The 16536-nt window shown below is 41.7% G+C and overlaps 1 protein-coding gene across 1 annotated transcript in view; it reads left to right on the top strand.

The window, feature by feature from the left end:
- The window catches only part of LOC125258704 (protein NLRC5-like), a 239929-nt gene that overhangs the window by 41686 nt on the left and 181707 nt on the right, over positions 1-16536 (top strand). Inside the window, exon 11 of the mRNA XM_048175689.1 lies at positions 12550-12723. Coding sequence (XP_048031646.1) covers positions 12550-12723 — 174 coding nt within the window. The remainder of the gene's footprint in view (positions 1-12549; positions 12724-16536) is intronic.

Here is a 16536-nt window from a genome sequence, read left to right as displayed (position 1 = left end):
AATGCAAAGTCGTAATGATGGAGGAGAACATATATGGTACTGTAGTGCTGTTGTTGTCATTCCTAGAAAAGTTTTTACCATTTTTGTTTGCATGTTTTAAAGTGATAATATCTTATTCATATTAAAGTCCTAGGACTCATTCACATAAGACACATTTGATCAGAGTTGGAGCTAAACTCTGCAGGACTGAGGCTCTCCAGGGCCGGAGTTCGCCACCCCTGGTCTGAACCAAAGAAATAAAACTGAACTATGAGCTCCGCAATGCAGAAAACATGCGGAATTCATTCATAAATACGGAATTGACTGTATAACGTGGAATGTCACAGAATTTGTCAAAGTTTGGATGAATAAATCAAAAGTAGATGGGCACACTTAAATGAATCCTGCATGTTCTGTGTGAATGAACCTGTAAATTCGTTTATTAGCCTACACAACTGTTTTTTCCAGCGTCTGCCATCTGACTATATGACTACATGAACACAAACTTCATCTCCATCTGCTCTGAGTCACTTCATGAGCATTTTACCGTTTGAGTATAATATTGTTTTAATTTGAGAAAACTATTGTCATAACATATACACAGACACAGAAACTTCAAGATCACAGCAACCCATCAAAATAAAAGTTCAGTTTAACTTGTGACAGAAATATAGCCATATATTACTATGCACTACTAATATATTACTATTGTACAGTATAATGCATGCCTTAATGCAATACTACTACTACAATAATTATTGTAATTATCATATTATCCATGTTTTAATTTTAACAGAAAAAAAAAAGGTGCAGCACTTTCTTTGCTAAAAAATGAAAGGGTTTAAATTTCATTTAATCCAAAATAAATTGACATTTTATGTCTCCATTTGATTACCAGAAAAAAAAAAATACGCAGCATAGAAAAAAAAAAAAAAAAAACACAGGGCCCTATTATTGTAAACAAATTAATAAATTAAGTTGGGCCCTACATATTGAATTGCATAGCATCTTATTTTTTTCATTGCATCATGTGCATTGTGTTAAATCGAATGTAAATCGTATTGCACAGCGCCGTAATTGTTAAAGCTATGGTTGTAAATATACGCACGATGAGGAAGATGAAGGAATAAAAGTCTTTAATAAATCCACAGGCAAGGAAATCCACAAACTGGTAAACATAACCATGCATAGAACGATACCGGACAATACTGAACTGAGAACACAAGACTTCAATACACAGACAAACGAGGTGGGTAATTGAACACAGCTGAATGTGATGATGAAGGTAATCAGAAACTATGGTGACAGACTAATGGTGGGAAACAACTAGTTCTGCAAAACAGAAATCCAAACAGGGTGAACATGTGACATAATCGCCCCCTCCCGTAAAGATAGAGAGCTGAAGGAACGGAGTGATGCCGATGGTCTCTGAGTCCATGATGGAGTCGCAGCGACGACCCCCCGAGACGGAAGCAGGATACTGGAGGGCTGAGGTGGAACTGGAACGATTGAGGGCTGAGGCAGAGCTTGAGGGAAGACGGAGCCAAATGTAGCCGTAGGGGTGGAGGGTCAGAGAGCAATGAACGACCCGGAAGTCTGTGGTGATGTGATGGCGAAGTCTGAGCTAGGCGGAGTTGAGGGTCCGAGGGAGTCCAGTGGAGCTGAAAGCTCGATAGTAGCTGTTGACGTCGAGGGAGGAAGGAGCAAAGGCGGAGGAGTCAGGACGATGGCCTGAGGTGGCACCACGGGATCTGAGGCCGGGGCGGAGCCGCAGGATCTCCACAGCCAGAAGCTGGCTCACAGCAGGCCCCAGGTGTAGCCACACCACTGAGAGGAGGCTGATATGGAACCGAGGGAATGAAGGGAGACAGAGAGGGCTGGGTAGCAGGCATGGCTGAGGGCTGGAGAAGGTATTAGTGAAGAACAGAGGGACTGGAGAAAAAAACATTCTGGGTGGAAATATGGAGAGGAGGTGGGAGAGGGAGACTGGGTGGGACCAGCTCTTCCTAAATAGAACTGACAGGTTCGGGAGGGATTAAAAGGGGTAGAGAATCCTCTCCAAAAAAAAAAAAAGTTTGTGGTGTCTGGCTGGAACTCACTCTCAGTGGTGGAAGTGTGGGCGGGGCTCCATTCCATACCCTCGCGCTCATCACGAACTCCCACGGTGATGGATGTTGCAGCAAACCTGGTCAGACTCGCTGTGCTCCGGCTCTGCGGCGATGTTTTGCTCAGTCATTCCGTTGGTCGCTGGCTCCTGCATTGCGGTAGAGGCTGTCTCGGTGGCATCGCGCTGCCATTCCAGGCCGTCTGAAGGTTCCTGGCTGGGCACTGCAGTGGGAGTGGGGCTGGTGTCGTTGTCGTCAAATCCAACGGTGAAAGACGATCCACATGATTCCAGCATCCCCTCCACATATGCGGCGAAGCTCCCTCAAGGCCCCTTCCCAGACAACTGTGCCTTTGTGGTTGCGTTGAGTCCAACAAAGAGGAATGAACAAAGGCAATTGTCCGGGAAGTTCGACTGATGTGCGAGGTCGAGATATTTGGCAATATGTGCCTCAAGGGAGCGATCTCCCTGCTCAAGGCAGATCAACAGGTACGAGGGAGAGTACATGGTGACGGAAAAGAAAAACTGTAACATGAAAACACTGACAAAAACAAAACAAAAACACACCGCAATCTATCTTACTGTTTTGGTCCGGTATTCTGTTACAGCTATGGTTGTAAGTATACACACAACGAGGAAGATGAAGGAATAACAGTCTTTAATAAATCCACAGGCAAGGAAATCCACAAACTGGCAAACACGAAACACAACCATACATAGAACAATACTGTACTGAGAACACAAGACTTAAATAGACAAACAAGGTGGGTTATTGAACACAGCTGAATGTGATGATGAAGGTTATCAGAAACTATGATGACAGACTAGTGGTGGGAAATGGTGCAACATAGAAGTCCAAACAGGGTGAACATGTGACAGTAATGGGGTGAATCGTATCGCATTGCATCGATAGTAGCTTCATATGTATCTTTAATGTATCATATCGTTGGCTATGCATCGAGAGGAGTATCGCATCGGCCTCAGTTATGGAGATGCACATCCCTAGAACAGACTAAAAACAGCGTAAAAAATGACAATAGATTATTCTGACAGATTTACAGTTATTGTCAGAGTTCTGCCCTGGCAGCCTTGTCAGTCTTATCTTTGTTTAATGTGTCTCTGTTTGTGTTGTGTGTCAGCACATGGCTTTGTCTTTGTTTGTGTTTGCCATGTTCTCCTCTTTTCCCACCTCCTTGTTTGCTGTCACTATCTCCTCGAACAGTGTGTTCCTGCCTGGGCTATGCTGTTTCTCTCCAGTTTTGCACTGCCAAACCATCTCTGCTCTCCAGCCTCCTGTCATCCTGGGTTGGACTCAGCGGTCACTCTCTCAGCCTGCTTGTCATCGTGCCTCATTCCCTTCCTACTTTTTGAACTGTGTTCACCTCCTCACCTCAATATCTTGTCTTACAAATAAACCTGTAACACTCATCCTGCGTTTGAGTCCTCCCTCATAGATCCCTGACAGAACGAACTGGCCAACACAGGACTCAGCAGGATGAGTATCAGAATCCTGCCACCTGCTAACACTTGGGAGAGAGTGGCTCATCATCAAGGTCTGACTGGCCTTCGCCAACAGGGCTGGGAGATGGGAACGTTCACCCAGTTTTTCTGGATTATGTCTAGGGCGCTAGATTATAATGATGCTGCTCTCAAAGACATCTTTAACGCCTGCATAGATGATCCCCTACCTGCATGGGGGATGAATTCTCTCAGGGCTCTGGATTTCTGGGGTTTCTTCCAGGTATCTTGATCATCGCAGCCAGCGGGGAGTGCCAAGTCGACCGGTATCTGCTTGCAGTAATTCTCCCAGCCTTCCTTGTCTGTCATGTCAAGTTTATGGTCCTCCTCTGACTTCTACCAAGAAACTAAGGTTCAGAAAGAAGGTGATCGAGTTCACCACATCTACCTCAGAGTCTGCAGAGACTGTTCCAGTCACCTCTGAGCCTGTCAAGTCAAGCACAGTCATCCCTTAGTCCATCAGGTCAGTTCCAGTTACTTTCTAGTCTGAGTCCACTCCTGTCGTTCAAGAAATTTATTTATATAGCGCTTTTTACAATGCAGATTGTGTCAAAGCAGCTTTACAGTTATAACTGGTATATAATTTTGGCTGCACAGCAGCTCTTAAAGAAAATGGTGTCAATGCAGGCAGACCAAAGCACTGTTGAATATCAAATGTCAAGTCAAATGTCCCCAACTAAGCAAGCCAAAGGCGACAGCGGCAAGGAACCCAAACTCCAACAGGTGACATCAGGTGGCAAACAGGTGGCAAATAGGTGTAAAAATGGAGAAAAAAAAACTTGGGAGAAACCAGGCTTAGTCGGGGGCCAGTTCTCCTCTGGCGAACAGTGCTTTGTTACGATTCAGGTTGCTATCATAAGTCAGCTAGGATCGCAGCATTCAAAGTATTTATTCCAGTTCAATCCAGTTGAGGATTGTATTCATCACGCCGGTATGGACGGTTTGTTGAGGAACTGTGCCACTGGTTGCCGTGTCGATGAGGCCTTCACAATGGATGATCTAGTTGACTCAATCTCTGCTGATACTTCAGGGGTGTGTTGTGGTTGTGGTCAATCTCATCTGGATATGGCCCTTATCCGGCTGACTATGGTAAACCTCGGGATAAATAGAAAAACTAATATTAGCGTAGATGCCATTCTTCTTCTGATGTAACGAGTACATCTGGTGTTATAGGAAGTGTTCCCGGTTCCGGCTGACCTAATTTATGCAGCCTAATAATCCTTTAATGGATTTGAAAATATAAATTGATAGTGTGTTATGTGTATGCCAGGTTAAAGAGATGCGTTTTTAGTTTAGTTTAGTTGGAGGCAAACCATATAGATCGAGCCACTGTTTGCGTTGTAACTTGCGTGTTGCTGGGAGGATGCGGAGAGTTTTGGTGTGAGCGCATGAGCAGATCATGAAGCTGCACTTTTGTATTCCTCTGGGGCCCCGTTTACACGTACATGGTTATTTTGAAAAACGGAGACATTTCCCTCCGTTGCGCCCTTCGTTTACACGCAAACGGAGAATTCACCTCTGAAAACGAGTCTTTCTAAAAACTCCGGCCAGAGTGGAGATTTTGAAAATCTTCGTTTGCACGTTTGCATGTAAACTGAGAAAAAGGCAGCTAACGTCACAGTATGCGGCAGAGCTCGCACCTATGTCAAAAGTGCGACCTATGTTTACATGTGATCATGGAAGCGTTAAGAGTAGCAGTCGCATTTATGTTGGTGCAAACTCTTCTCGTGTGTTTGCATTTGCAAATACAGCTGCTTCATTATGTCGAGGAGCAGAGACGAATGAGTGCTCGGAGATCAGCAATTTTGCAACAACTTCGAATCACTTCAAGAGGAATTCGGGATTCTTTTTCGGGATTCTGATTGGCTTACGTGGGCTTGAGCTGCTCGTTACACTCTTGACGTCATATATACACGGGTACGTGTAAATGAACACTTTTCTGAAAACTGACATGTGTGCACGATGTTATTTTTGAAACCGGAGAGGTTGAAGGTCCGTTTATGAAAATAGCCGCCCACGTGTAAACGTAGCCTGGGAGAAATGGATACCCGCGTTGGATAACGCTTGTCTGAGCGCGTTGACGGACCATTTCTCTACCGGAGGGATGGAAGGGGTTGCTGCTGAAGAGGATGATGATGATGATGAAGGATGAGATGCATCACGGCGAAGATCGGCCGAGCCCCGTGATGATCTAGATGGAGGAGGAGAAAGAGGTCTTCTTGAGTGAGATGTGTTGAGCTGGCATGTGGAACGGTGAGACCGGCGACCTGGGCGATTAACAGGTGAAATATGACATAAAGGAGGATCCAACCTGTTTGGAGAAAAACGTGCAGGAGTTTCTGGCACATTAGAAAGCTCGTCGTCGGATGGAAACAGTTTGATTTCCTGGAAGTCAGTCATGATGCGGTTCGGGCGGGCCAAATGCCAGAAGAACTAACAACAGGAAGAGGTAAGATGCTGGTTTTATACCTTGGTATTAATTGGAAGATTAGATGGGCGTACTCCTCCCAAAATTACGTTTATTAACTTCACTTATTTAAATCTAATTTGTTTAAAAGACCTCCGAAGAACAGGCGAATCTCAACATAACACAGCCTGTTACGTAACAGTCGGGGTGTATGCCCCCAAAATTTGCATTTGCCAGACCATGACCGAGGCATTACACAAGGGCAGCCAGTATTAACATCTGGATCTGTGCACAGCTGAATCATCAGACTAGGTAAGCAAGCAAGGACAATAGCGAAAAATGGCAGATGGAGCAATAATAACTGACATGATCCATAATAACATGATATTTTTAGTGATATTTGTAAATTGTCTATCTAAATGTTTCGTTAGCATGTTGCTAATGTACTGTTAAATGTGGTTAAAGTTACCATCGTTTCTTACTGTATTCACGGAGACAAGAGCCGTCGCTATTTTCATTATTAAACACTTGCAGTCTGTATAATGCATAAACACAACTTCATTCTTTATAAATCTCTCCAACAGTGTAGCATAATAGGCAGTTAAAAAAATTAATTAAAAAAAATATATGGGGTATTTTGAGCTGAAACTCCACAGACACATTCAGGGGACACCTTAGACTTATATTACATCTTATAAAAAAACATTCGATGGCACCTTTAAAGGGACCGTAGCCTATATTTGTCATCAATGTTAATAAAACAAAATATGTTGAATAAATGTATACATGGTAAATAAACCTACTGTATCTGAAAAACAAGTTTATTTAGTTTGTATCTATAGTATTTGTTGTATTGTTTGTAATTTGTTTGTAAATTTCTTTTTATATAACATCAATTATATATTGGTAATTATGCCCTTTGAAGGTTATTGGACACTGTGAAATTTTCTTCTTTAAGTTTGTGACAAGCACATAAAAATTCTTACTCTTTTCATTAGAGTAATAATAAAGAAGCAGTCCTACATTCATTAGTTCACTCGCTGTGTTGTTCTTGGAAAACTGCAACATCACCAAAAAAAAGAGAGAGAAATTAATAAATGTATAGGTATCGGTATTGTTAAGTACTAGAAAAAAAGTATCGGTACTCGTACTCGGTCCTTAAAAAATGGTATCTATGCATCACTAGTACTTGCGAGTTCACACACATCTTTAATGTTAATTTTAGTGATCTCCGACTGGCGAAGTCGAACATCATTAGCGCCGATGTGAATAATAATTTTAGAGTTTTTACGATTAGCATTAGCCAGAACTTTTAAATTTGCTTTGATGTCAGGTGCTCTGGCTCCCGGCAAATATGTGACTATGGTGGCTGGTGTCTCTACTTTCACATTCCGTGTAACAGAATCGCCAATTACTAGGGCACTTTCAACAGGATTCTCAGTGGTTGCATCACTGAGTGGGGAGAGCCTGTTTGATGTTCTTATTGGAATGGAAGAGTGGTGTTTTCCGCGGCTAGGCCGCCTCACCGATACCCAAGTGCCCTGCTGCGTGGGCTCTACAGCCGTAACCGAACAATGTACAGAGTTCACTAAGCTAGTCGCATCCAAAACAGTGTCTGAAGCCCTTGCATTCTAATTATGAGATTCTCTCTGTCAGGCTGACTATTTACCTACATTTATGACATGTAAATCCCTTGTCGCTGACAGAGAAAGCTATACTGAACATGTGACAAATAGAACACGATATAAAACTGGGAGAGGATGACATGAATCACCGTGTTTGTAGACTGATCCGTCTTACCACAGCTGTTTGATGAACGTGTAGAAAAAAAAGAAAAAGGAGCGCGCAAGAGACTGACAAGTTAACAAGCTAGCGAGATGCAAACGCATTGTAATAGTGATTTAGATTAAAAGATTAAAAGCTAGTGACGTTAACCCTCTGGAGTCTGAGGCTGATTTGGGGCCTGGAGAAGTTTTGACATGCCCTGATATTTGTGCTTTTTTCAGTTGTTCATAAACATATTAATGGAAAAAGTGTCATTACACTGTATTTAGCACAAACTAGGCTACAATAATATGTGAGGAACATGTATGTACATGTTTGTATTTTTGAAGGAATAACATTTATGCATGGTTATTGAAAAAACAAAAAACTTAAGTCACTGAAATAAGGCCAAAAAAAAGTATAGTAAATCTGTGTTCACAAGACTTTTGGGTATTGGAGGTTGTAGACTAGAGTTTTTGCTTCAAAATTATGTAAAAATTATGCTGCCTACTCCTTCATATGAAACAATATACTGATTTAGTTTTTGTATGACACTTTTTGCCAAGAAACACAGTATGCGTGGAGGCGTGAATCACCACTGAATAATGGGCCATTCTCACCTGAGAAGACAAAAGAATTGGATAGTAATGAGCTGAAATGACTTGCATATTAATGAGGCCTTTCAGTCAGGTAGGCTGTGAAAAAACCCTCTGTGATGTCTCAAGCTCATCATGATATATGAAACATACAGAAAAATATTATTACAATATAAAGTAATGGTTTTATATTATACTTTAAAATATAATGTATTTCTGTGATGCAAAGAGTCTGAATATAGGCTTTTAGTTTAAAAGCATGCACATTTGGAGAAATATTGGATTCTCATATGCTTATGTCAATTTTCTATACAGAGGAGTTATATTTATTTAATATTCATTGTCATTACTATGAGCGCTGGTGTTTTCAATTCATCCTTGAAGTCGGAGGGCGCTCTCTGTGCATTTTTAGTCCACAAATTCATCTAAAAGAAGAAGAGGCTATTCCATGAATGGAGTTTCCAATTCATACTGCAGCCGGAGGGCGCTAAAGAAACAAAAACTCATCTAAAATTCATCTATAGAAGAAAAGAAAACAGGAACTAACTGCATGTCTTCTAGAGCTCGCTAACCATGACTTTTACATCCAGATAAACACTTTTCAAGACAATAAATACACGATTGAGACGATGAAAGCATGTGTTGCCTGTGAAGCATTTGCGTCTGAATAGCGCTCCCTCCGTGGGCGTGGCTGCATTAGCGGATAATGAGCTGAATCATGGACTTCTGACATGGCTCTCTTTTCATACAGTTTACATAAACACAGAAGGTTTGTTTTCGATTTGACTTACATGATTTAAAACCTGACATCTTAACGTTTTTTTAGACATAAGTTTAATTTTTCTGTGATTAGTATTCACTAAGTTACAGTTCATTTTCTAAGAACTATCAGATTGGACTTCGTTCAGAGGGAGAGGAGAAATCACGCATCATGTTAGTTTTCTTTATTTTACAAAAAGCACAACATTGTGTTTTTACTCTGAGTGTATACAAATAAAAGAAGATATTCTATGGTTTCAACTGATATATTACTTATGTCTCTATGACAAAAAATGACGGAGTATTTTAAGTCTGTTTTGCTGCAATGTGAAAAAAACCTGCAAAACGCGCTGGCGCGTTTTCAGACCTCAGAGTGTTAAACAGTCACGTCTACTTCTGCTGTCCAAAAGCCATAGAAGTCTACCACAGTCATCTCTCAGTCTAAGTCTGTTCCTGTCATTTCTGAGCCTGCTGGAGCCGTTTTTGTCACTGCTGAGTCGATGCGGTCAACTGCTATGCCGTCTGTGTTGGCCAAGTCAGCTACAGTTATTACAGAGGCGGTCAAGTACATAACATCGACCCATCCAGAGTGGAGGAAAGGAACAGCCTGTGTTGTGCTGTCTAATACCTTTCTCTCTAAAGCCCCAAGCACAGCAGTTTCTGAAGCATCTAGTCCAGTGGAATCAGTTTCAAGACCACTTGGCATCCATGTCACACCAGAAGAGAGTGTTCTAGCCAGCCATGTCCTGCTCATGGAGACCTCTTGTGTGACTCCAGAGCCAGTCAAGTCAACTGTTTTTTCTCAGGTTACGAAGTCAGCCACTCATGAGTCTGTTGAATTAACCACTATATTCCCAGTATCTGCCAATAGTTTTCCTGTTATTCCTGAGCCTGTCAAGTGTTGTCCCTCAGTCAATTAGGTCTGTTCTTGTTACTTCAGAGTTTGCTGAGTCTGCTTCATTCACTGCTGAGTCGACAGAGGTCACTGCTGTTCCACCTGAGGTGGCCAAGTTAGCTGCAGAATCTACAGAGGCGGTCAGGCACACTGTAGTACACAGAGCAGTCTACTATCCTCCAATCTCAAGCTCCAAGTCCAGTGGTCCAAGAATACCCAAGTCTGAGTGCCCGGAACCCTGAGGTCCTGGAGGACCCAATTCCAGTGGTTCCTGAGGTATCAAGTCCAGTGAAAATTTCTAAACCACCTCCCAGTCATGTCATGCCCTCAGAGACAGCTTCTGCCAGTTCTGTCATGTTCACAGATGCCTCTTGTCAGTCAATGCCTGCTGTTATGGCCAAGGAGGCCATTTCCAAATTGCCGTTGTCATTGCTGCAGAGGCCTTTTCTGAATGTCTTACAAGTCTTATGTCCTCTGTAAAGAGTCCTGTCATGTCCACGGCAAAGATTCCTGTCAGTCCTGTCATGTCCACAGTAAAGATTCCTGTTGTGTCCACAAAGTATGAAATTCCTGGAAGTAGAATTCCAGAGTCTGCTCCAGAGAGAGCAGTCCCAATGCCCACTCTGTTGAGAGCAGTTCCCCAGCCTGCTTCAGATGAGGTTGTTCCTGAGCTCTCTGCAGAATGAGCTGTTCCCAAGTCCATTGCCCACTCTTGCTCCAGAGAGAACATTCCAGAGAGAGAGCCCGCTCCAGAGAGAGCGTTCACAGAGCCCGCTCCAGCTCCTAAGCAAGTAGTTGCAGAGCTCGCTCTAGCTCTAGAAAGAGAAAGTCCAGTGTTGGCTCCAGCCCCTGAGCATGGTCCAGTGTTTGCTCCTGCCCCTGTATACTGTCCAGTTTCGACTCCAGCCCCTGAGGACAAATTTCAGCTTGTTAAGTCTGATCCTGCAACTTCATAGGGCACCCCAGAATCTGTCTCTGATCCTGTTTCCAAGTCATTCATCTTCCCTCTCACTTCAGCCATTGCCCATGATTCTGCCACTGTCTCCAAGCCCAGTTGGAAGTCCAGACCAGTGAGGCCAGTCCCTCATTCTAAAGCTGCCTCCAGTCATATTTTTACCCCTCCCATTCCACCCTCTGTATTTACTAGTTGCTATGGTCACCCGTAAGCCAGCACCTCCCTGGTCCCTTGTCCGGTTCTGTTCTTACCCGCCCCATCCCTCCCTCTGTATTCCCTGGCCAGTTTGGAACTCCCAGTTTTGTTCCCTGCCCACCCTACCAGTTGATACCCCCTTGGACCCCTTTGTCTTGTGTGGACGCCTAGAGGTGTCCATTGGAGGGAGGGAGGGAGGGGGAGGGGGGGGGTACTGTCAGGGTTCTGCCCTAGCAGCCTTGTCAGTCTTGTCTTTGTTTAATGTGTCTCTGTTTGTGTTGTGTGTCAGCACATGGCTTGTCTTTGTTTGTGTTTGCCATGTTCTCCTCTGTCCCCACCTCCCTTGTCTGCTGTTACCACATCCCCTTGTTTAGTCGTTGTTCTATCCTTGTTTGTATGAGTGTGCTCACCTGCTCCTCATGTTCTTTGCTCCCTTTATATTGTGCCCTCTTTCCCTCTTGTCTTTGCCAGTTTGTTAAACCTTGTGCCTCTGTGTACTAGTCTTTTGTTACTAAAGTCTGTAGTGTTTTTGTAGGAGTTACTTATATCCTTTTGTCAGTCTAGTCGTGCCTTGTTCCTAACCATCTGCCTTGTCTAGTCCTGGTTGCCGTGTCTCTGGTCTCCCCTAGTAGTGTCCAGCAGGCTGAGCTTCCCTGGCCACTCTCTCTGTCTACCAAGCAGCAAGACCTGTGCAGTGCCGGTGAGTCCACGAGTGACTATCTCCTCGAACAGTGTGTTCCTTCCTGGGCTACACTGTTTCTCTCCAGTTTTGCACTGCCATACCATCTCTGCTCTCCAGCCTCCTGTCATCCTGGGTTGGACTCAGCGGTCGCTCTCTCAGCCTGCTTGTCATCGTGCCTCATTCCCTTCCTACTGTTTAGACTGTGTTCACCTCCTCACCTCAATATCTTGTCTTACGTCTTGTCTTATCAATAAACCTGTAACACTCATCCTGCGTTTGAGTCCTCCCTCATAGATCCCTGACAGTTTTACTGGACTAATGGTACTTTTCACTAAATCTTAATTTATTAAGCAAAAGTTGTATTTAGAGGTTGTAAACTACACTTTAAATTACTTAAAATAATTTGATTTATGTACAAAAAATTTCTTCCATTGAGAATGTGAAATCTGTCCATTTAAAAATGAACTTTTCTATTGTTTCAATATTGATCCTATACATTAATCTACAGTGATAAATTCACTCCAGACTTGGATTGTAACTAGTGTCCTCAAATGCTCCTGTCTTGGTTTGTTCATATCATGAAGTTTCCATGATTTTGCTGGTGTATTAGTGACTGTATGACATTTCTTAATGATTCATTTAACTCACATATGAACTGAACATGGATTTGAGTCATTTTCTCTTTCTGTTTTCAGTCTGAGTTACTGCAGAATTACAGAGAAACAGTGTCTCATCCTGACTTCAGCTCTGAAATCAAACCCATCACACCTGAGAGAGCTGAACCTGAGTGTGAATAAACTAGGAGACTCTGGAGTGAAAAACCTCAGTGATCTACTGATGAACCCACAATTCAAGCTGGAGAAACTAGAGTTAGTATCATTATACTATACAGCAGTTACAGTGTGATTAAAGTTCACTGTTTAGTTTAAGACAACTGGACTCAAGTCACATCATTTATAGCACTGCACTTTCTGTGTTTCTTCATCTGAAGAAAGATTCAGAAATACTATTAGTTAACAGCTTGTTATGTGTATCAGTAGAAAGAGCATTAAACTTTGAAGCATTTGAAACTGCGGATGTAAAATAGTTTCATATGCTGAAATCTAACAAATCTTTGCTTTGAAACAATACAGAAGTGAGAACAGATTAAAACAGTGTAACAAATGACCGTAGATTATTCTGACAGAGTTACAGTTAAACTGGACTAATGGTACTTTTCACTAAATCCTAATTTATTAAGCAAAATGTGTATTTAGAGGTTGTAAATACACTTTAAAATGACTTAAAATAAATTGATTTATATATAAGGTTTTCTTATGTTGAAAATGCGAAATCTGTCCATTTAAATGTTTACTTTTCTGTTGTTTCTATATTGATCCTATATATTAATCTGCAGTGATAAATTCACTTATTTGTGGAGTGAGGACGGATCCAGACTTGGATTGTAACTAGTGTCCTCAAATGCTCCTGTCTTGGTTTGTTCATATCATGAAGTTTCCATGATTTTGCTTGTGTATTAGTGACTGTATGGCATTTATTAATAATTCATTTAACTCACACTTTAACTGAACATGGATTTGAGTCATTTTCTCTTTCTGTCTTCAGTCTGAATGGATGCAGTATTACAGAGAAACAGTGTCTCATCCTGACTTCAGCTCTGAAATCAAACCCATCACACCTGAGAGAGTTGGACCTGAGCTGCAATATAATAAAAAACACAGGAGTGAAGCACCTATGTGATGTACTGAAGGATTCACACTGTAAACTGAAGAGATTGAGGTCAGTAACATTCACATTAAGCCGGGTGCACACTGTGTGATTTATAATAGTCCTTTATGATGGTTGCTTGTCAGACTGTACAAACATGATCCTCATGTCACACTGTGGGATCTCAGCTGTCATTTGCGTCAGGCTGTACGACAGTCAAGACGCATTAAAAACGGACACGCGTGTGTCTGGAGTTTTACATCATGAACCCATACACGTTCGGTGACTGAGCTGCATTACACATGGGACTGAAATGGTGGCTAACAAAGACATCTCTGTCATTAATTTTGATCACGGCTTGTCTTGAAAAATGAAGACAATTTAGCGTTCGTTGTGGGAGAAGTCACACTGCAGGACTGTGCGCTAAATCTTCTGACACCGCCAGAATTTGATTGCAGTGGTCATTAAAGGCGGGCATACACTGTGCGATTTCAGCAAGGTTACCAACTCACACTGCATGAGTGGATTGCATGCAATCTAAAGCCAAAGCGCACGATTTATGTGCTCACGCTATGCGGTCCGATGGTCAAGACGTGACTTGACTGCTCACACTATGCATTTGAAATATGCACAATAAACCTTTGTGCTAGGTTGTGCCGATTGACCATGTTTCCAGAGATATCGTCAAAAGCATCAGCTATGGATATCAAGAGGATTTAGCATTTCCAATTTATATATTAAATTATTATTATTATTATTATTATTATTATTATTATTATTAGGGTAGTCCTACTTTTATTATTAAGTTGATATTAGTCAATTCAATAGGCTAATTTCATAGCACATCACCACATAACCGGCACACTGCAAAGATAATAAAAGATTTGATAGATTAGCTTACTCCTCAGTGAAAATGATTTAAAGACATTTATACAATGAATTATAGGCCTACAATTAAAATTATTAATGTGTCCAAACACTGATAATGAAAAGCAGCTTTATTTCAAAAACAACTTGTTTAACACGAAATAGCCTACTTCTAATTTTTTTCCCACTACATACAGTATATGGACCACAAGATAAATATTAAGAAAATAAATTATGATATAGCATACCATTATCAGAATGTTGAAGTAGGATTTATATTTATATTCTAATATTGCAACGTGACATTTTTCTTTATCACCATTTGCCATATGATGGACAACGGTTCACATTTCCTGTGAAAATAAAATTACGTAAATATTAAATAACCTAAATTAGTAAACAGAAAGTGAAAAGTAAAACATGAAATTAATGATCAAATTAATACAAGAGGTGCCGGTGTAGCCTATACAGTACACGCAGGTGGTTTTGGAAGACGTGGATAAGCCTATGGTTTATTCATAATGCAACACGAACTTGAGGTAAGCAAGAGTTTGCTAAATTGTAGCTAGTTTGATAGCTACAAAACTTAAAGATCTCCCTCTTTTCGTATTTTATTTATTTATTTATTTATTTATTTATTTTTCTGTCTGCATTAATGAAATAGTTTAATTTCTGTTTTTGCGCAGGTGCTGTGTGGGAAAAAACATATCTCAGAACAGCACACGAATGACGTTTAACTGGCAGGGCTTTAAAGTAGGGTGACCATATGTGCCATTTTCCCAGGACACGTCATAAAATGTAGTTTTGGTTTCGTTTTCATATTTGCAGAAGGTAATGACTAAACAATTATTTTACCTATAGCGTGTATTATACATAATCGACCAATCGTGGCTTGCAAGAAGGCTGGATCTACACAGAACGGTCAAAGCATTGCAAATACGACAACATTTTAATGCATTGCATGAAGAATGTCAATAAGAACAGTGGCTTGCACAGACCTCCGTGTAGAAATCGCGTTCCTAAATCGCGTTCCGGGGGCACATCAATATGACCACTTTCACGATTAAAGAGGCAAGGGCTCAACCCATTTTAGGCAATTTAGAAATCCTGGACAGGAAGCGTCCTGGGAAAATGGCACATATGGTCACCCTACTTTAAAGCACATGCAAATAAAGAACTTTTGTGATTGCGAAAAAGTGCAGTGTCCCGTGAGTAACGTTAACTCTACCGCTGTGTTAACATGTGATGTGAATGTGTCGAGGTCGAGTTGTACGGATGGAGGCACCAGAACTGCAACTGATAGAATGTGCTTCAAAGGCAGATAGTGGAGACAAGTCACACAACATTGGTGTTCGTCAAAAAACAGTAGGAAAGTTAATTCGGGATTTTTACACGGGTGATGATGATGAGAGAAAAACACTGACATTCTGAATTCAAACGGCAATAAAATCAATCGACTTGTCCCTGTAAATGTTGAAAACACCTTACGTTTTCATGAGAAATAATTATCATCCGAATAGGGCTTAACTCGTTATAAGAATAATAACTTGCTGCAGCTGCTATCTCACCTTCTTCAACGTGTAAAGCACGCAGATCGGCGACGGTGTCGGTGGGTGAAGATAATTGTGAGCTGCCGCTGCACGCGGGGTCTTCCACTGGCTCGGATGTTTTATGTGAACCGAAGTAGTTAGTTAGTTTTGGAATTTTTGCTGTAAGATTAGCATCCATTTTCTCCCTTTCAAGCTTATTTTTCATTTTTTGTGCACCACTATCACTTTTTTTTATCATTTTGAACACCAGCGAGGCTGAACAAGCAATAAAGGCCAATTTCCCATTTTCTAGTCTACATGCGATAGCATAACGCAAAGAGACATTTCCTGATGTCATGGCGCGAATTGTACAGTGATTTTGATTGGACGGTGATTTATCAGTCAGGCACATTTTCCAATAAATTTTTCTTGTTATTTTATTAGACACAAATCAACCACATATGACTTGTCAATCTCATTTCCTCCAGCCAATCACGGGCCCCCTCTACCTGCGGGCCCTGGGGCTTCAGCCCCACCTAGCCCTTATGTTAATCCTGCCCTGCTTGTACACCCTTGTCT

This window comes from Megalobrama amblycephala, linkage group LG23 (genome assembly GCF_018812025.1).
Source record: "Megalobrama amblycephala isolate DHTTF-2021 linkage group LG23, ASM1881202v1, whole genome shotgun sequence".
In the NCBI taxonomy this organism is placed as follows: Eukaryota; Metazoa; Chordata; class Actinopteri; order Cypriniformes; family Xenocyprididae; genus Megalobrama; species Megalobrama amblycephala.
Note: the sequence above shows the minus strand (reverse complement) of the source record. Positions and strands in the feature narration are given on the sequence as shown.